This window comes from Chamaea fasciata, unplaced genomic scaffold (assembly GCF_029207755.1).
Source record: "Chamaea fasciata isolate MVZ Bird 193981 ecotype frontalis unplaced genomic scaffold, bChaFas1.0.hap1 SCAF_8, whole genome shotgun sequence".
Lineage (NCBI taxonomy): Eukaryota > Metazoa > Chordata > Aves > Passeriformes > Sylviidae > Chamaea > Chamaea fasciata.
In genome coordinates, this window is record NW_027094093.1 from 14,972,433 (window position 1) to 14,994,004 (window position 21,572).

Sequence of the window (21,572 nt, forward strand, 5' to 3'; positions counted from 1 at the left end):
ACAATTTGTGAAAGAAGCAAAAGACTAGATTATACAGCATCTCTTTCTGAGACCAGATTTATGTTTTGTGTGCCAGAACTACATTAAGCAAATCCTCTTCTTCCTTCTAAAGGAGCTAGCCAGCTTGTAGCTCTCAAGAATTTTCTTTTTTCAGGGATAAACATTACTTTGAAAACTTTTCCATGCACCTGGGTGGTGACCAAAGACAACAAATAATGGAACAGGAAGCCATAATTCAATTCTTTACTATATAGAAAGCTTTGCAGATGACCTAAGCAGCCTTTTAAAGAGGTTGATTTGGGGTTTTGGCTGCTGGAAATGGAAAATCTGTCTCTTTGATTGTATTCTGTGTACATTTAATCAGTTTGAAATCCTCTCCTTAGTTCTGTGCCTACACTGCTTTTCCTTCTAGTTGAGAGAGCAAGATAGAAAACAAAGCTAGAGCATTCCCAATGAGATGGCTCTTGAAGATTCAGAAGTTGCAGAATGAACTGGTGGCATGGCTTTAGATGCTGAGGGTTTAGAGCAAAATCAGTATAAGAGGGGCATTTCTGTTATTCCTTAAGCATTTTCTGCCTTGAGATGGATATTGGTAGCAGTTGTGGTATATATTATCTTTATTATGAATGCTGCTTTTCCCCCCCCGTATCTGCAGTTAATTATTTATTTTCTGTAATACTTTTTCAAGTCTCATTTAGGGTTTTGTTTTAACATCAAGAGCTGAAATGTGTGCCAAACCTCAAACCTGAAGATAGACTGGATTGACCTGTAGGTTGGCTCCTTTCCTTTGACCTCACTTGAGAAAGCACACAGGCAGCAAAGGGACTTCTGGCAGTGTTTGTTGGGTCATGGCAGGCAGCCAATTCCTCCAGTACACCAGGTATAGGCAATTCCTTGGAAGTGCGTCCTGTACAGTAATATGTAGAAACACATCTCAAAGAAAAGGCATGAACAGAAAATTATTAATTTACTGTGGCAGTGGGTTTCATTCTTTGTTGGTGTTTTGTTTTGATTTCTTCCCAGATGTTTCCATCATTGTGAGCTTTGCAACTGGTACCAATGCCCAGCTCTCTGTATCAATAGACAGGATAAAGTTCAAGGGACTTCTTGGCATCCTGCCACTTATGATTCTTCAAGCAGTTTAACACAGTGTTTCTTTCTTGCTGATATTTATAGATATTTTCAACTGATGTGTGCCTCTCTGGAGAGAAAGAACTGAACTGAAATTTTCTGTCATTCTGTCAAAAATGACTGAACAAAACAGGAACAAAACCCTACATTCTGCCTTCAGGAGCCTTTTCAATTTCCACATAGTAGAAACATTATGGTTCAGTTCTCCACAACCTTTATCTTTTTTAACACATCCAATAGCCGCATCTAGAATATTTGACTTTTAGACATACATTGGTAAGATAGAAACAATGTTTGCTAATAATTAATATTTATTGTCGTTCTGTGAATGAGGTATAAAATGCAGAAATTCAAATCTGTTGGGGTGAGAAGATCTTTAGATCAGGCATTTTTGTACAAGACAAAAGTCTCCAGCATAAGATATCTGTTCTGAGATGGCAGTTTTGTGTCCAGAAAAGTTGGCTCTGTGGAGTCAAATGCAGCACTAGATTAGACTTTGAAGGGGATAATTATTCTTTTCTCTTGGAAACTCGCTGATGTATTATAGTTATAATGCATATATACTCTTTTGCAAATAGCGCTTTTCTGAGGTCTGAGCTTAAAAATATGAAATTTGTCATCCTTTGTTGGAGCTGAAAACATGTTCACAGTACTTCAAAATAATGTTGATAATAATTTATTAGTTAACTATAAGAGGAAATATAATTTTGTTACAAGGAACATAAATGGAAACCTTATATGTTCATTTATTTTCCTTGTGAATTTTTACATACATGATTTCTGTTCCTCCTTCTCTGGCAGTGCATTACTACCTTCTCCTCTCTGAAAAGATGAGTCAATTTCCTTAATTATGTGCATGAAGAAACTACAGAATTGTGACTTAATATGCGTATTTTCATAGCTGGGCATCCTGGCTCTTATTCCATTCTGGTGTCCTGGTCTGAGAGTCTGTGGGGCAGATTATCAGATCAGTAAGACCAGGAACTGGGAGCAGACTGGAGACCGTTGGGTTGCTGAGGGTTCTTCTGATAAAGCAGATATTCAGGAATTGGCTGATCTGTATTACGTCAGCTAAGCAGAGGTCTAGTCCACTCAGTGGTGTAGAGCAAGAGAACAATCCTTATCAGATGGTCCTTATCAGATGATGCATGTGAGAATAAGCTGCTGAAGGCAGAGGGCAGTTCTGTCATGTACCACTCTGAATCTTGAGAAAAAAATAAGAGTGACTGCAAAAGGCTTCCACTGTTCTGTGCTCTACTGATAAGAGTTTTTTTAGCAATATGCAGGCTTACTTTTCTTAGGGAAATGCCAATTACTCAAGCCCAAAAGCTTTTCTGATACTGTACAATTTTCAGTGAAATTTTGCTTGAGAAAAACATCTGAACCCATAGTCTGCTTAATGAAATCTATATTAGTTGGAAATAGGTTTTTTTGTTTTCTTCCAGGGATATATTGAAAGGCCTGCAAAGTTTTTGTGCTTTTGTTTTCTGTATTAAGTTATAACCTTAGCTATAGCCTTAATTGTAAACATAAATGTCAAATACTACAATTGTGTCAAATCTGAATGTGGAATGGAACAGGTAACTTTAGGAGAACTGCTGTAACATTAGTACAAAATTAGACATTCTCATTTTAAATTTTAGAAGGAGAGCAAAATCTAGTAGCTAAATAAAAGTAGTCCAGTTCTATAGGAGGCTGCTGTAAATGTTCTTACAGATCACATAATTACATTGTGTAATCCAACAGTAGAGTAACTGCTGGGACTTTTTTGTTATTATTAGAGAAAATACAACACCATTAATCCATCTTTTAGCAGTGTTTATCTTTTTAATAATTATGAGCATCTAGTTAAATGTCAAGACAGATCTAATAAATAGAAAATCTGTAAGCATCATGGACAGGATTATTATGATTTATTTATCTTATTTTCCTTTCAAAATTCAGAATGGCTAAAAGGTCTGAAAAACCTGTTAACTGACTTTTATGGACATCCTATGATCCTATTTATAAAAGGAAACTTTCCAAGTTCATTCACTGATGTAGGTCTGTAAAATACTGTTTAAAGATTTTTCTGTTTAAATAAGATTTATGAGATTATATATTTTGGAAAAGTGCCACACTTGTACAAACGTGGGATTGGGAAGTGCTGACAAGATTCAGAAAGGAAACTCAAAACCACCCTTATTTATCACAAGAAGACATTGGAGCAAATCTAAAGAAAAAGTAATTCTAATTTCCAAAGCAGACCTGGGCCTGTATTAACGTGCATTAAATTTACACTGTTATAAGGGATGCTACTGAAAAACACAGTGAGACTTAAGGTAGCATTTATTCCTTCACCAATGAAGGGAAAAATTGATTGCTTTATGGGACACCTAAAACTTGTAGTTTAAGACATATTTTTTAATCCTTCTGTTAGTAGATATCTCTTGGAACTAAATGGTGTATGCATTATAAGATTACAAAATCAAATAATTATTTTGCTAAGGGTGATATGTTTTCCTCTGTGAATATTTCATGTCATTCCAAAATCATTCTGGCATGAACCAAATTTAGAACTTGGAGCTTGTAAGAGGCTATTCAGCATTTCAACAGGTACCAACTATCCTGATCAAGCCGGTTCTTGGTATGTAACAAGACTGGGGTGAGGAAAGGGAAGGTTCTTCCCAATGAAGTTTAGTGCTAAGTCACAAGTTCCAGCAATCTGGATATGTAGATGTGGATATAGTAAGAGACAGCTTGGTACTCGTGTTGTTTGAGAAATACTTGTATAATGAATCCCTCCTCTGTGTGTGGGAGAGCTGTTGTGTCTTGCAAGTCCCAGAGTCCTGCCTTACTGACACCAGTCACTTGGCTCAGCTGCTTTAGGTATTTTCATGACTGAAATATTTCTGAAGAGCACTGCAAATTAATTTAGTGCATTTGAAGCACGAACTGTGCGTCACTGGTGACAGCAGTAAAATGTCCTTCATGAGCTGTTAATCCATGCATCTTTATCATATGCATGAGCTATTAATGATTTTCTAAACTACTCTTACCTGTCTTCATAACTTCAGAGATTTTAATGACTTTGTAATGAAACTTGGAATATAAAATAACCAGTGCAGATAGTCTTCACTTAAAAAACCCTCATTTTGTTTTTTCATGCCATTATACCAAAATGTGATAGCAAGCATGTGCCCTCATGTAAACTAATTGAACTCCTCTGTGTTCTGTGAGATTCATGCCGCCTAAAATTCTGAGCTCTGATGCCTAACATTGTTTCCAGCATCAGCATTATATTGTTGAGTGGCAAGGATGTAGGAAACAGTGCCTTCAGCCTTAGAGTACATATGATATTTCATATTTTCTTGCTTTCTATCAATTAAATGTTGAAAAAATACCGGTACCATCATTAGAGCTGGACTCAAAAAATTGATCTGCAGCAAGCTGCCCTGCCCTGCTCTAGTGACTTGCCTGCTACTTTCAAGGGTGTTTCTTTCATGTTGTAGATAAATATGGGAAAAAAATTGATGAAATAGTACTTATAAACTTCAACTGAAGCTGTGTATTGATAAAACTCCTCCCTACGGGAGCTCTACAGCTCTGAGTAGGATATTTTTTAGGTGAAAGGCAAGGTGAGTGAAAATGTCCCATTAATGATGGTACTCTTCAGTTCACCACTTTGGCATGACTGTGAGTGCAGGGAGTTGAATGGCAGGAAAAAACCTCAGCCAGACACCAAGAAATAAAAATAAAAAAGGCCAGGCTCAGTTTAGAGCAAAAGTGTCAAGGAACACGAATGAGAAAGGCACATAGGGGCAAAGTCAGTATTTCCCTTGCCTGGCCTGAGGATTAAAGGGAATTCTAGAGAGGTTAAAGGAGCATGACTGGAACATGAAAATGCACAGTGGGCATCCACGAATCCTGGCAGAAACGTGGAGAGAGCAGAGAAATGCCTATGCCTCATCAGAGCTGGAGGAAACTGGGGAGGAATGGAAAGATGAATCCCAAAGCAGATGGAAAGATACGGATTTTGTTGCTCTGATCTTTGCACTTGTATTTATGTGTCTTTGGGATAAATGGAACAATGGCCATTGGCGTTTTAAAAAATGTCCATCTCTAAACTCAACAACTTTCATAGGCTTCTGAAGAAAAGGGACTGTAGGTGCACAGTGCAGTTAGACTTGTGAGGTTGATGTAATTAATGAGAAAGAATCATAGTCCGGATTTTTAGCCTTAAAATATTAGGACAGGCTGGTTTGGTATTAGAGTAGATAAATCATTGGGGTAAAAGTCAGAAATCCACCTCATAAAGGAATTATTTGCATGAATAAATTGTATGTTGTCATATTTGGGGCTCACTTCCTGTGTAATTAAATATGTATCTGCATGCCAAGTTATTCTGCCTCTGAAAGAAATTAATTAATTCCTCCTTCATCAAAAATAATTTGAATCTATGTCAGACAACCAGATAGCATAAATGAGGTCTTGAAAGTTTAGGAAATTCCAATGTGGAGGTGCCAAGATCTCTTTTTTCAATATAACAGAATCTAGCAGAGTCCTTGTGATTGAGTAAGAGAAGATATTAGTTAAATTTTATTTTGATTAATCCTCTTTAAGAGTTACTTTGATTTCTGATATCATTTTGATAGTGTTTATTTCTTTGTAGGTAAGAATTTTTTTACTCTGCTGTTTTCTATTCTTTTAATGGTGCTCCAATTTGAATTCTATTAAGGGTGTTCCAGAAAAGAGTCTGAGATTAACGATTCTCGATTAAAATTTTAACTAAGCACAGTGATTTGACCTCAAAGTAATAGTCATAGTGAATGAAAAATCTAAAGAGTCAAAACCAGTAATTTTATGTCAAAGTATACTTAAATTACTCCTGGGATTAACTTCACATTAAGTCCGATTCACCATAATATAAATACCTTTCCTTAATACCTGATCTAGAATGTAACATCGGAAAATTATTGCAGTTTTTTTCTTACATTGTTTCTTCATGTAAAAGACATTAACATGTATCCAACAGTAGAATATTAGCTGGATTTTAAGATACAGGCTGATGTATGCAGATTTAGGATCACATTTCTCAGACAGATAATTTCAAATATAAAGAAAACTGAAGATTAATAGAAAAATTACACAAAATCCTAAAAATCCTTGAATCTCCAAACAGTTATGCCATGGATAATATGTTTTTATTTGGGTGCCCATATGCATGCTTTTTTGCCACTGTTAGTTGTTTCTGCATGTCTCACTTCAATTGAATGTCTCTGGGCTTTGAGCAAGTTTCTTCATAAAAATACATACACATTTTTGCTAATGTAGTTACTGTATGAAATGTCAGTGTCTATACTCTGTCATGTTCACGTTTCCTCCATGTTCCTTGTTTTTTTATTTTAGAAGAAAAGTTGGTTGGGTTTTTTTTCCTTTCTTTGTGCATCTCACTGCACAACATGGAAATCCCTGATTATCTCTCACACATCTTTCAGAATCATGTCCTTGAATCTTTAATTCCATTTAAAAACCAGAGTCCACAGAAATGAATGTTGCTGACAATTGAATCTCTAGTCATCAATAATCATGAAATATGGCATTAACAAAACTTCAAACCCCACAGAAATAATGAGCTGAGATAAACGTAAAATGGCTTAGAAGGCTCACTTGCTAGTAAGGTCAAATACAGGGAATATACTGACCACTGGAATATACTGCCACAGGAGATGGCCAGGCCCTGCCCCGTGGTTCCAAGCCAAACAAGCACAGCAGCCACTGTGGTTTGCTGACCTAGGAAAATGTGGTGGCTGACCAAAAAGGTCATATCCATTTGATTAGTCATCATTTTCACATGATCTTTCCAGAGCGAAATTGCAGAGAGGCTTTAAACACTCTCACTAACCCTGAGCTGTTACTTGTGAAGTTTGCTTGGCTAAGGCATACATGCGAATCCACATTCACCAGATCTGAACTGTTAATTAGCATTGCACTTAATTTCCCTTTCTCCACCATCCATTCATGAGCATCCTGCATTGCATATTCATGACATCATGTAGATATCTGCAGGTGAAATCAATGTATTGGTAAGAGACTACTGAACAAAGCACTTTCTCGTTTGCATTAATTTTAGGAAATTTAACCACTGTAGACTTTGCTATATTACTTCTCTATGATGTTTCTTCAAGGGCTCCCTTGTGATCAATGTCTGGACCGTTTCCTACTGTATTAAAACTGGCCTATTCTCCTTGAAAAAGGCTTACTTCTCTGAGTAATGGCATTTTCAATGAAAGTTAATAACTTGATTTCAAAACTGAGGATTCCAATAAAAAATATGCTGCAGTAAAGGATCTGAAAAGTAATGTAAAATAAAACAATGTAATGTTTGAGAATATGACAGGAAAATCATAATATATAGTTACACTTTCTGAGAAATTGTTTTATTACCTATTTTGCTTTTATACACACAGGCTTCTTCCCTAGTAAGTGTGTAAACAAACATGATAATATTGAGTCAAGAACTGACTAGTTTTCTATTTTAAAATTAAAATATAACCAGGTTCTTAACTTGAAAGAAATAGCAATGCTTTGTAGACAACTGAAGCATAGTGATTCATTCAGTAGAGCGATGAGAAATGAAGCAAAATTTGGGAATTATGTTAGTCATGACTGTAAGCGAGTTGAGCCTTTCAGGTTAGATTTCGCATCCCTAGAGCAGAACATTTAGGGATGTTGTACTGTCATCACTTTGAAGAAGTCACATTTTAATTACTGTGTCCTCAAAAGAGATAGATATTAAGGATAGAACTTTACATCATTAGAAGGTGGGTTTGAAATTTTCTTATAAACAAATTCTTGCTAGAAGCCCAGTAATTTTCCAGCTGAAAGCTCTTTCTGGTAAACAGAACATTTTCAAACTATTTCACAAGTAGTTAGACATGGCTGGATGTATTAGTTCCGTGGTTAATTTTAAGGCAGATTTAGGACTTCTGTTAGAAAGTAATGGGGCAGTGTATCATTTAGCAACTAAGATGGTCCATGTTATTGTCATCATTAATATTCTATGGATATTGTCCTGAGCAGTTTGAGAACTAGGTTCTAAATTTTCAGTCTAATCTGCGTATAATATGTATATATATATATATAAGTTTATACAAACAGGCAAATTTGTCTATGTTTGCTAGATTTTCCCATTTTAAAAAAAGTAAGTTAAAACCTTAAACTTTCTCTTAAAACAAGAGAAAAGTAACACTTTTGCTGATAGATTCTGGCTACACCTTCTGAGGGGTGCTCTGTTTCAAACCAGGAGCATCAACAAATTGGAAACCATGAAAATATGGTCCCACTTTGCTAAATAGGTTGATAATCAGGTTGGTTTAATAGCATGTTTTCATATCAGGAAGACAATGCAATTAGCAGGTGAGGTTAGTACATCTTACTGAAGCAGTGAAGTTAAAGGGCTTTATGGGGTGTGTAAGAACATGATCTCATCAAAGTCCTGAGCACAGTATGGAAAACAAAGGCAGTTCTGGTAAGGATAGCTGCCTGTCCCTTCTTGCAGTCTTCTAGATTAGAGTCTTGTAGGGGAAACTCTTATCTTTTGTGTGATTTAAGACAAAAAAACCCTGCAGGAACTAAGGAATGGCCTCTAATCCAATCTACCTTCCAGGCCAACAAACTCAAACCCTTTGTATTGAAGTGCCAGGTGCTCTGCAGGCTGAGGAAAATGGCAGCTGTATAGCAGCATTGGCTACACATGATATTTCATTTGGTTTGCTACCCTTCCTGTCACAACTATTTCCAGAACAAAAAACCAGTATGCATATAGACCACATGTACTATATACTTGATAATGGATTTAACATGATATTGTTCAGGAATTACTTTTTTGGAAATATTTTTTTTCTGATGAGGTCCAGGGTCTTTTATCTGATTCAGGCAACTAATCCTGAAATATTCAAAGGCGGAGCTATTCAAAGATTGTGAATTTCAGTTTCTTATCTCACACTAATTCCAATTTAGTTTCCCATGTACAAATCCTAAATCAGGGTCTCATGTGTGAATAAGAATGGCCATGTTACATTTCATCCTATTTATGATCATTCTTAAAGAATGTAGGGAAAAGGTTCACCCGCTTGCTTCTTTCCACTTTTAAACATTTATGTAGCTCTCAAGTGTTCAGGCTAATCTGATGTTCTACTTCTCATTACCAAGACTTGCTTTGAAGTACTTTATTTGGCAATTCTTCAGCAGAACATTTATTTTTAACAATTCCAAATGCCAGAAGTTAGTTTCACACATAGCATGGAGTGCTGAATTCTAGCATCTCCTATTTTTTTTTCTACATTTTAATTGCAGTATTGCGGTTTTAAATAAAAACCCTATTCATATTTTTACGTTGCCATATACATTACATGTACTTTATTCTTTCTTCAGAACCACTGAGATGGTAATGATTTTACAGAAAAATTGTACTGTAATTACTACAGCTGTTGTGCTAAAGCATTTATGTCTTGTTCTGTCTTTTCAATGAAAAATCCTTTTAGTGAAAATAGATTTGTTGAAGCTGTTAATTATTCAGTAGAAAAGACATCTCAATTAAGGTGGTGGTATTTTTTCTCCAATAGTTCAGGCAGACTAAGATAACTCTTAAATGATTTTATGCAATAGTCTCTAATAGTTCATAATGCAAATATTTGGGATTTTTACATTTCACAATTTTATCCTAAAAATACAGATCTGTACTTTGTTCCTCAGAACCCATGATACACATTAAAAATAAAATTCAAGATAAATTGGCTCTGTCATCCCATCTGGAAGGTGTGATTATATATTAGAAGTAAAACTCATATACTTTAGTACTTCAATACTAAGTATTTAAGTTTAATTAAAAGTAGGAAAGGAGGACTTCCAAATCCACTGAAAAGTGAGAACTTCTATTGAAGTAGGATTTTCTTGGTGATTGTGTCAGTCTGTAAGTCCAGCTGAACCAACTACCCTGATTCATCTGATAGCACAACTGTACGTGCATGGGACACTCATCTGATTGCGGATGGACTTCAGTAGGACTGATGTAAGGCATCTTGAAGGTAAACAAGATTGTTTTGACAGTGTCAGATTGAAGAGATATTGTTACCCATACTCTTGTGCTATGAGGTATGGGAGCAGGTGGGGCAATTTTTCCGAGGAAAATTGAGCTGGAATGGACCACACAGCGATAGCTGGGACACCTCATCTGACCATGTTCTTAGACCAAGTATGGGGTCTGCCGTTTCAAAAAACTCTTCTCTACTGCATTCTTATACAGGCCTTTAGGTAACCTCTGTTCACGTAATATATTGTCAGCTGTCAACTGTGTGTGTTGAGAGAAATGCAAGTTGGCAAGAAGCAGCTGGACATGGCACTTGGGCAATGACATCATTTTAGTGCTGAGCACTTACCAATCTTCTCTCCTTGATTGCAGAAATTGCACCAAGAAGGCTTTCAAAAGCAATGACAGCAATATGTTTTCTAAGTAATAGACTAGAAAATATTTTCAGTACAAAATTACCAATTCTGGTTAATGCAGTTTTAAATCAAAGAACTTCAGTTGGCTTGATATAGGATAAGGTAAAATGAATTGAAGCCTAATGGAGAATGCCTGTCTTGAAGGAAAACCATTTCATCTTACATAAAAATAATATTTGAACAACCATGGCAGTTATATCACCATGAAAAAGCAGAGTATTTTCATTAAGAAAGTGTAAAATTTGGTGTTGCCATATAGCTGCACAGTTTCTATTTCAATTCTTCAATATGGGGTTGAAGTTTTGGTATATAAAAATGTTGTCTGAACTACCAGCATGGTCAATATTTATTTTCTAATGACTGAATCATAATTACAGATCAGCGTGTACCACTTAAATGCTTAAAATAATCATGAAATACATGTGATTCATGAAACCCTTAGCAACCACAGGGCTTCCTGTGCATATGCTCAGACACAGCAGTGACTGAGAAGTAAGTTCATAAAACACATTTGCAGCACTGAAAACACCGTATATCTTTCTTGTATTTCTCCATGTAAGGGTTTATTGAGAGCTCCTCTACTTAGAAGAAATATTAGGTAACTGCATTTGGAACTGCATTTTTTATGATTTCAAGGAAATGAAACACACGTTCGTTAAGGTCTGCGTCAAGAGCTGCCAGTTCTAACCCTTGCTCCCCATTGAGATGCTGGCCTTGCCTTGCTGGTTAAAATATTCCCATATTGGCTTGTTTTTCCCTGACATAAGGTGAAATACCTTGAAGTAAAGGTTAGCTGTTTTGAAGCTGTGATAATTGGCCACATCATAACGGCAGGTAGGAACAGGGGAACACAAGTGGCAACTCAAAGGGATCACTCCTGAATCTTTGCTACTGTATTGTGTGTATTTCTTCAGCATCTCTCATTTATTTGAATTTGTTGGAGGGAATGGTGTATTTATACAAAGATTTATTTAATACATGCATGTTCTTAATAGAAATGTGTAAAATTCCAGTTATACCAATTTACGTAGAAATAATTGGAATTTGGGCAATTCATATAGGGAATCTTAGAATTCAAGTAAAATAATGATATTTTGAATTTGTTGTGACTTTTCAAGGTGTGGTTTTGCTGTTTCCATTTTGGATTCCTCCTTATTCAAATACTTTCTTGTATCTCAAATTGGTACCTAAAGCAACTTGGACTGTGGGACGGGGCTGTTTTTAATAAATTAGCTGAACTACTCATTGTTCATGATTTGAAATTGTTGAATACTTCCCTTTTTTAAGAGTATTCATATTTGAGTGAGGATGTAACTTCTGCCTTGGAAAGCTGAGGAGCTCCTGAGTAGGCAATGTTTTCTACAGGAGAAAATTATTCAACTGGTTATTACAAGAATCACTAGAGGCAGCAAAACTAGTTTGTGGTTTTAATTACATATTGTTTTAGAGAAAAATGTCCCCCTTCTCCAAAGTTTTTAAAAACTAATGGTGTTTAAACTAACTATCCATATTGCCAGGATATTGTTACTCTCCTCCTCTTTAATTTCACATTCCGTATCAACCCATTTTTACTTTGTGATGTTAATGTAGAGGGTCAAATCACTTTTCTAATAAAGTTTACAATAATCCAATTAATTTTATTGTTCAGTACTAAATAGCTGAAACAGAACATGAAACACTTGTTTACAGAAAAAATTATCTTTTTTCTGTCCTTAAACTTTTTCACACATTGTCACAATTGTCACAGCGAGGCTTTTCTCAATTAATTCGTGGGAAGACAATGATTTACAACTTGGAGTTGATCTACCCAACACAGATAATTTTTTTAACTGCACTGTGAATATTAATATCAATAATTGCTTCTCTTTAATTGGCAACAGCATGTGTTTATTATTTTCAAAGAATTCCCTGTGCGTTCATTGCCCATATTCAACAGTGACTTTCACTAATTGCAAAGTATACTAGGAAGCAAGGTTAGTTTACAATTTATGTTTTACAGTTTGTTTCACTTCCCCTTTAATAGGTTCTGTGGCAAAAGCCAGCTTTTTTTTTTTTTTGTTGTTAAAAGTTTCCAAAACAGTTTTAAGTGAAGTCCAGATGTGTAAGTTAGAAGGCTGTTTCTCTGCAACGCTCAGTGGTGGGGAGACATGTGGCAAATAAGGGCAGTTTAGGGAAAGCAGGCAGTTTCTTTGTCTTGTGGAATGGTGGGCTATGGGTGAGTTAACACTTATTGCTTAGTCTTATAAATTGATACTTATTCTTTACTAAATTATTAGTTTCATTACTGAAATGTCAGCCCCTAAGCTCTGTGGCTATTCACTTTAATGCAGATGTTGAGTATGTGCAGACCATTCATATACTGTTACAACCCACTTAATTTTGCTGTGTTTGAAGTTTTTCTAGCTTCTGGGGTAGACGTCATTAGTGTTACATGACAGGTGTCTGCTGACTGCTGAAATGGAAGGATTTTATTGGTGTGTTCAGCTTCCTAGTGGGAAGTTGTACCATAGACAGAGACAGTTTTTTTTCTTGGAACTGCACAGCAAAATTTGGGCTCACAGGTTTCCACAGAGGACATTCCAGTTAGATATTGTGAAAACACGATGCACCATGAGGCTGATTGACCATTTAAACTGCTTTTTTCCAAGAGGTTTTGAAATTTTTATGCATTCAAACCTTGAGTAGAAATACCTATGGGTAATTTTATCTAAGTTTGGAGTTATGCCTATCTTTGAGATTAGCCCTGTCTTGAGCAAGAGCTTGTACCAGGTAGAAGCCCCTTCCAACCAAATTATCCTTTGATTCTGTGACAGATTTACACTGGGTCAACTAAGGACTCCTGAGGACATGTTCACAAAGAGTGGTGCATGAGATAAGGTCACTTGTGTCCTTCGGTGAATCTGCAGTATCTTCAGAATCACTTTAAATTGGCCTGGGCAGCGTTTCCAAATCATCCAGTCTGTTACTGTGTTCTGCGTTCCTCCTAGAATGTGAACTATACCCCCAGGGCAAATTACATCTGTTACCTGTGCAGCGAGATATTGCAAGATCATTGTGACTTAAAGGCTGCCTCAGGGGCTCATTTCCACCTGAGAGCATAAAAATTATTCCAAATACCTGTCATCTGATCTACCACCTCAGATAATGTGGAACTACTGGAAATGGTAGCATTTGAAGCTGTTTTAAGCTGATATTGGTTCTACCAGAGCCCAGCCCCCTGCTGTGCAGTGTTACAGATTTATTGTGGTATATTTCTGTATATTTGAAAACAAGTTTTCAAATTTATTTATGCTCCCAATTTGGAAAGTGTGATTTGGAGATGTGCTCAGTCAAATATGGAGGGAACAGTGGAAGTGACAGAAGCACCCTACAGCTATTTCTAAGTAGTGGCTGCCAGACCCAACTGGGCATTTTGGCACTGGTGCTTAGGAGGGTCTGTGTGTGTGTGCAGTGCTGAGGAGCACACACTCCAGAAGATATGTGTGTTGGGTTCTGGGAGATGCCTATAAATAACCTTCTTCAGTCTACAGGTACCTCTGAAGTGGAAGAGGTTATGTACTGGAAATGTCTCCCATGCATATGGTTATTTCTGTGTAGGAGATGAGCTCCCCGGAGTATTTCATCTGCCCACTTCATTTCTCTGAGAAAAAATTTTAACGCTATGTTTTCCATTCCACTGCTATGCAATGCACTGTGTAAAATACCAAGTAAATATTGTTGCTAAGAGCCTTATTTGTTGCATATGCTAGGCTAATTTGCATTGAATTAAGGCTTCGGAGAACTGAGGAGGTTGGTCTTAAAACCCCATTTGCCAAAATTATCCTCACACACCTGAACATAATTGTACTTGGGCCAAAGAAATATGTAAAAAACCCCATGAAAGTGGTTTTATGATGGAAGAATACTTTACAAGTTTATGATTTTTTCAATGTCACTGTAATTTTGTTATTTAAATATTTTGATTAGGTCCAGTCAAATACTGTATGCGCCCAATGAAAATAATACATAGTGTATACGTACGAAATACATTATTATCACAGAAGCCCAGAATAAGCTGAGTTGGAAGGGACACAGAAGGGTTATTGAGTCCAGCTCACAGCCCGGCACAGGACATTCCCAGGAGTCACACCATGTGCCTGAGAGTGTTGCCCAGGAACTTCTGGAACTCTGTCAGGCTTGGTGCTGGGACTATTTCCCTGGGCAGCCTGTTCCAGTGCCCAAACACCCTCTGCTTTAAGAATTTTTATCTGATATCCAACCTAAACCTCCCCTAACACAACTCCAGGCCATTCATTCCCTTGGGTCCTGTCACTGGTCACCACAGAAAAATCAGTTCCTGCCTGTCCTCTTCCCCTCATGGGGAAGTTGTAATTGCAATGAGGTGTCCCCTCAGTCTCCTCTTCATGTAACATTTCCATATTTCATGTATGCTCATTCATGTCATAAATATGATCTTTTTCTGAAAGTAGTTATCTTAATGATGAATTAATTTCACTGCGCTTTTTATCTAAATGCTCATTTCACAATTTTTCCTGCACATAGAAAGGATTATTTAATGAAAGCTGTGTAATGATAATGATATATCCTAATTACAGAAATCTTTATCTTACATGATACAAAACTGTAGATTATTTCTACCCAGAGACAGAGCACAGAAAGGAGGAAAATACTATACTTTAAGCATCCACTTAGTCACATCTCTGCACTGTTAGTGATAAGGTTTTCATTTCACTCCAGTGCTTTATCTACTCAGTATGGTTAAATTGAGCAGTGTCAGAAGTGTTCTTGTCAGCAGAGTTTAGGAAAAATCTAGTATTCAAGGAGTTTATCTGTGTAAGTGTATTGCTGCAGAGACATGAGTTGATGCATTACAAAATCCCCTTTGGGCGTATCCGTGTTTGTACTGTAAAATAGAGTTCTCAAAACTAAAAGTTTAAAGCACACTTGGGAGTATTTGGATTTTTCTACTGCCATAGGCACTGCCTTTCCTCTGGTAAAGTGATGAATTTACTGTAAGCACAGACAAAATAGACTTCCATAATTGTTCACACTAATAAGAATAGAAATTCTGCAGCAAAAACATACTGGAGGCCTCAATAAAAATTAAAGACATTTAAGTGGAGCAAAATCAGTATACTGTGGTTATAAAAAATAGAATTAACTACCTAAGCATGGAAAAATTATACGAAGACAACATATGAAGTTATATATGTTTGTTTTTTGTTTTTACGTTAGAGACTGAGGCATAATAATAACATCACAAATTAACAGGAAATTGCTTTGATGAGGGTTAAAATGTCCTCTCTGACTTTCTGGAATGTGTAAGTCGTTTTTTAGTACACTTTATGAGTTTAGCAGGCTGTAAAAACCTAAACGCAGTCATTGTCAAGCGCATTCTAAAGCCAGATTTTCTTAAAAGACAAGAAATGGAGTGATGGTTCTTGCCTCTACATTGTTGTGTTGGTTCCAATGTTTCAATTAGAAAATGAAGTCACTAAATTTGATAGAATCATCACACTGATTTTTTTTTTTCCCCCCACAGATTAAGATGCTTGGTAAAGCAGCTGGAGAAGGGTGACATTAATGTGGTGGATTTAAAAAAGAATATTGAATATGCAGCATCAGTGCTGGAGGCAGTTTATATTGATGAAACCAGGTAAGTCTGAGGGGAAAAAATAAACCAGAAAGGATGTTGCAAACTGTGTTTTGGATATTTGGTCTTTGCATGCAATTGTAACTGACATGAGCTGAAGGTCTGTGCACATCAGAAGAAGCATATGTGGCTCTTGGGTCTTTTAGTGACAAGGTTAAAACAAGTAAGATTCCAAAGGTCAGATGTAACTGTTGTCTGGAAAGAAATGCTCAGAGAAATGAGTCAGAATAACTGGTCAGTAAATACACAAATGAATAAAAAGCTGTGATTTATTTTATAATGTTTGAGGGTTAGTTTCTGTTTATTGTTGGCAGTATTACTGGCAATCTTGTGAGTAAATTCCAATTAAAATAGAAGTCCTAAGTAGTTGGCTTCTTGAAAGAGTTTTAAGATGTGGACTGTATTGAAGTTAGCTAGCTAATTTACTGTTTTTCTTTCTGCACACTGGCCTTCCTAATTTTTTTTCTAAGCAGAATGGTCTTGCAAAGATGCCTGCCAAAACTTCCTTGGTACTGCTGGAGCATGCAGTGTATGTCTCAGTTCTACATTTCTTTAAGAATTATTTCATGGACCTAACACTCTGTGGTGTGTGCCCTCCCCTTGCAAATCTTCATAGCTGATAGAGTGCTTGAAGTCCTGCTTCAGAGATAAGCCACTGGTTATTCCTCCATACACCTCCCAAACACTGGCATTAAATGAGCGTAGTATTCGTAGCTCTTTCTGAGCAGTAGTGCCAGGACTGGGGAAATAAATTAAGATTTACTTAGTTTCTAAACTGAGGCAGCTTCTGTGGAAATGAATAGTAACATCACAATGAGGAATCCAGTCTTTCTGGCTCTGTGTGGGAATGAAGACAAACAGCATGCACAGAGAAAACAGCTACCACTGAAAAATACATAGGCTCTGGGAGCAACAGGTGCGTGGTTTCTGCTGTAAGCAAATCTTTAAATAAGCTGATTGCTTTCATAGAACTTGACAGCAAGATTATTAAACTACCCAAAAGAAAACAAACATATTTAATTTTATAGTGATTTGCCAGATTTGCATAGTCCCTTGTTATTTTCTTAATCCTAAGGCCACTATGGCCTCCTAATGGTGACTATTTTCAAAAATTCTACTTCAGGGTATCAATAATTTTTTTTTTCTTCTGGAGCTCATTGCACAATGATGTTTAATAATTTATTTTTTGCATCCACTATTTTACAGAATATTCTGGCTTTTCACAGTACTAAGTCAGGATATACCTAAGACAGGTATCTTGTTTCGCTCTTATTTATTGAATGCTTGTGTTATACTTATTTATTGAATACTTTAGAGTTTGTGGACCTACCAAATTTTGGTAATGTTCCTTATATAGATATGTATTAAGTATACATTTTGTGTATATATTTCCGTACCTGTATCTGTATTTATATAGTAGTGTATATATATTTAATATATATAATATTTATATATAGAGTTATATATATTTATATATAAGTATATATATGTCAACCTATAAATCAAATTCTGCTATAAGTAATAGTTAAAAGTCAGACAATAATGAAACCTACTTTTCTACTTTTGCTTTTTTAATTTTAGTGGTTTGTACTTCACTGTTGTACCTCCATATTGTTCCTTTTGGTTTACAGTATATGATTTTGGTCTTAATTTCTCTTCCTTGGACTAATGTAGTCTCCATGAAATTCAGAATCAGAATAAACCTTTTTAACCTTGTTAAAAAAGTTAAAAATTGTGTTAATTTTATCCTAGAAATGTCGACTGACCCCCCACATCTTAGTTTGGACAATGTTACATATTTATTTACAATGTTACGTTCTATTTTAAATTTTGACACTTCCCCATTAAAAACAATTGTAAACGATAATCTGTAAAATTTGTAATTTACTAACAAATATAAATTGTAAATCTATTGTGAGGCTGGGAAACACTGTAGTTGCCACTGGTACTTTCATAGTAGACTCTTTTCCATGGCAAGCTGCAAAGATAATAATATTTTAAATAGCGTGGCCATTATTCTGTGATCTAAGCCTACACCCAAAAACATAAACACACAAAGAAGGTCTCTTGAGTTCCTGGGAAGCCAATCCCTAAGGAACAAAGCTCAGTGTATTGTTGAGTCAAATGGAGGCTGAGTTAGCTGGTGTGGTTCCATTTGTCCTTGTTCCCACCGAAGAATACAGGTCCTTTGTCTTGCACAGAGCTACTTCTGTGGGAGTCTGCTAGTGAGGTAATTGCGTTCATTAGTAGATTAGAAATAATAGTTTAGATCATAAGCAAAATGGCCTGTTCCTGCTGAGCCTGAACATGCAATTTTTTACATCACAAAGTTCAATAACTTTAGTAAGTTTCTTACATATGAATTGCTGTTCAGTCAAGTGTCTGCAACTCCTGCGAAAATACCGATGCTTTCTGTTTCAAGCCCAGTATTGATCCCTGGATTAGGGATAACCTTCCAAAGTGAGGAAAAATTGGTTTGGGGCAGTGAATGTCAATATCTCTCTGAAAGGTTCTGAGCTGATGGAAAGTGGGAAAGCCCACACATCAGGAATCAAGTAAGTGCTGCTTTCCTATGAGCTTCATTATCTATGGTATCTGGTAGCTGAAGAAGAGGTACACCATCAGCTGAAAATAACCAGGAGACTCTCACGGCTCCAGCCCCTCAGATTTGCTCTATGGATGAAGTTCGAACTTACTCAATAGGTGTTATAAATAATTCTGACAAATCTTGCAGAATTTTCTCCATTAGTACCTGTCACTTGGCTCAAGGCAATGGAAGAAGGACATTTAGAGTCAAACAGGAAATAAATACAGCCTGATAATTCAGTCATGACAGCTGTTCCGTTCCTTGTAAATGCAGCTTTTAATTCACGCTAACTGAAAAGAAAATAAGTCAAATAAAATCTAGATGGAAATTAGAAGATGAAAGGAAAAAAAAATATTCCAAAGCTAAATAATAACAACAACAACAACAACAATTATAAAAAATCCTTATAGTGGAGACTACTTCTATGTTTTTCTGCCTAAAATCAGAGTAGTTTATTCCAATTTTGTTTTATTTTTAAATTCCTTAGTATTTTAGAAAATATACTTGGTTTCAGGAGGATATTTATCTGTGCAGTTGCAGTTCCATACAGAGTTATTGTTTTCTTCAGGCTGTATAATGCCCTTTTAATAAGGCTTTAGCTAGTTGAGAACTTTTGACTTAGGAGAGACTGCATTTCTGTAATGCATGAAGTAGCTCTGTATGATATAGCTGGCAGGTCTTTTGAGCATCTTTGATTCAACAAGGCATAAAAACAAAGACAGGTTCATGAAGAAAAAGGAAATGTCATTAAGGGTGACTGTAGCAATATATCTTTGCATGAGAGCTCTGGAAATAGTGAATGTATTTCAATGACACTACTGTATCAAAATACAGTTCTTGATAAAAAGCTCTTATTTAGAAAAAAAACGAACACATTGTGATAAGTATAATGTTAGCTGAAAAGGAGGTCATTGAACCTGGACTTTGTGCCTGCTGTTGTAATAAACACCTTGGACTAAACTGAGTTTCCAGTGTACTACTCCAGCAATGCTTCTAATATTTCTGTGGTTTTGGGACTTTAAAAGGGACAAGCACATCCTCAAATTTTGGGCAAAAAGAAAATAGTTAAATTTTAAGACAAAGAGTTTTGTTATTTCATCTCACCAAATGTCTGTGCTACCCTTCAAGCACACCACAGAAATATCTGTGATAGGAACATGCATGTGTGTATCTTTGCCACGTGAGGTCCAAGGAAGCAAAAAGAGAAGCAAAATGCTTGACTGGATACTGGTGCCCCAGAGCTGAGTGTTGTGGAAGTGGGAATGGAGCTTAGCAACAGCCCAACAAATAAATGATATTGTCCTGTTTCCCGGAGGTTCTGAGGTGAAGAATAGTCAGTATAGCTTGCTCTTGGGCAGCCTTCAGTATGCAGTTTGGATTATTTTACAAGCTGGAGAAGGCTGTTCCCTGGTATTTTCAAGCTTTTTCAGTACTGCAGCAGGACCCAGGTCCATGGCAGCTGCTCTACCTTAGGCTAGCAATTGATATCTCAAAAAATAATAAACTGGGATGATACTTACTTGGTAACCTTGTTCTTTCTTTCACTCTCTTCCAGCCATCAATATATGTTTAGGAGCTTCCTGTTTTAAATGAGAGCCAAAGTCAGTGAAGGACCCACCTTTTATGTTTCTTATAATGTGTAATTTTCACGAGCTGTATTTTAGTATCAGCATTACAAGGCTGTGAGCTAGTGCTCCATAAGTTGCTGCTGAGCATCTCACAGCAGGAAACTGTTCCATGACATTGCAGGACCATTGGCACTCTGTTCTCACCTGTGGCACACCAGATGGAGCTGACTGAGTCAGAGTTTCACTGGCTGTAAGGCTCTGGTTATGGAAGGAATTGTGCCAATTCAGACACCAGTAGCTATTCAGGGACACCAGTAGAGATGGTCACACCAGCAAAATGTCTTTGATGGTGCAAGGTTGGGAAACTTAAAATTTCTTACATCAAAAATATGCTTTTTAACTTTTAAAAACATTTATCCTCAGTCTCTCAATCTGAAAAGACAGATTAATTTGTTCATTTATATGTGAAGGTGAGTGTTTCATTCAAAGAACAGTAGGGCATTCAGCCAATAATGTAATTTATCTTGAAAGGCCTAGAACATATTTCTCCTGAAAATTACTTTTTTGGGGAAAAAAAATCTATGAATATTAAAGAACATAATCTGCCTAATGCCAAGGATAGAACAGGTGGAACGGGCCACTCTATTCAGTAATTATTTGCCAGGTGAAAAATATGGTCTGTGTGATTCCTCTCTCAGCTGGTCTTGCTGGGGAGATATTTGAAGTGGCAATTACTTAAGCATGAGGTTAAATTTTAATCCTGAATATTCAGTCAAGTTTGCTGAGTGTGTATTGCTGTCCTCCATAGCCAACCCATGGTTAAATGTACTTTGCCTGAACAAATAAATGTACCATTTGAAGTAAATGGTTCAGTTTATCCATTAAGGGAATCTACAATTGATACTTTTGCAAAAGCTGCTATTGAGAAAAAGCTTATTGTGTAGAGATTAATTCAGTGCGTTCCACCCTTATAGAAGCTTAAAATAAGCCTTTGAAATCTTTTGTACTAAGCTAATGTGGTTTCCTTTTTTTCTTTTTTCTTTTTTCTTTTTCTTTTTTCTTTTTTCTTTTTTCTTTTTTCTTTTTTCTTTTTTCTTTTTTCTTTTTTCTTTTTTCTTTTTTCTTTTTTCTTTTTTCTGAGAGGAAA

General features: G+C 36.2%; 1 protein-coding gene across 9 annotated transcripts in view; it reads left to right on the forward strand.

The window, feature by feature from the left end:
* PDE1A (phosphodiesterase 1A) overlaps positions 1-21,572 on the forward strand; it is a 196,495-nt gene that overhangs the window by 125,982 nt on the left and 48,941 nt on the right. For all 9 annotated transcript variants that reach the window (XM_066189808.1, XM_066189806.1, XM_066189803.1 and 6 more), the window contains one exon: positions 16,160-16,273. In XM_066189808.1, coding sequence (XP_066045905.1) covers positions 16,160-16,273 — 114 coding nt within the window. The remainder of the gene's footprint in view (positions 1-16,159; positions 16,274-21,572) is intronic.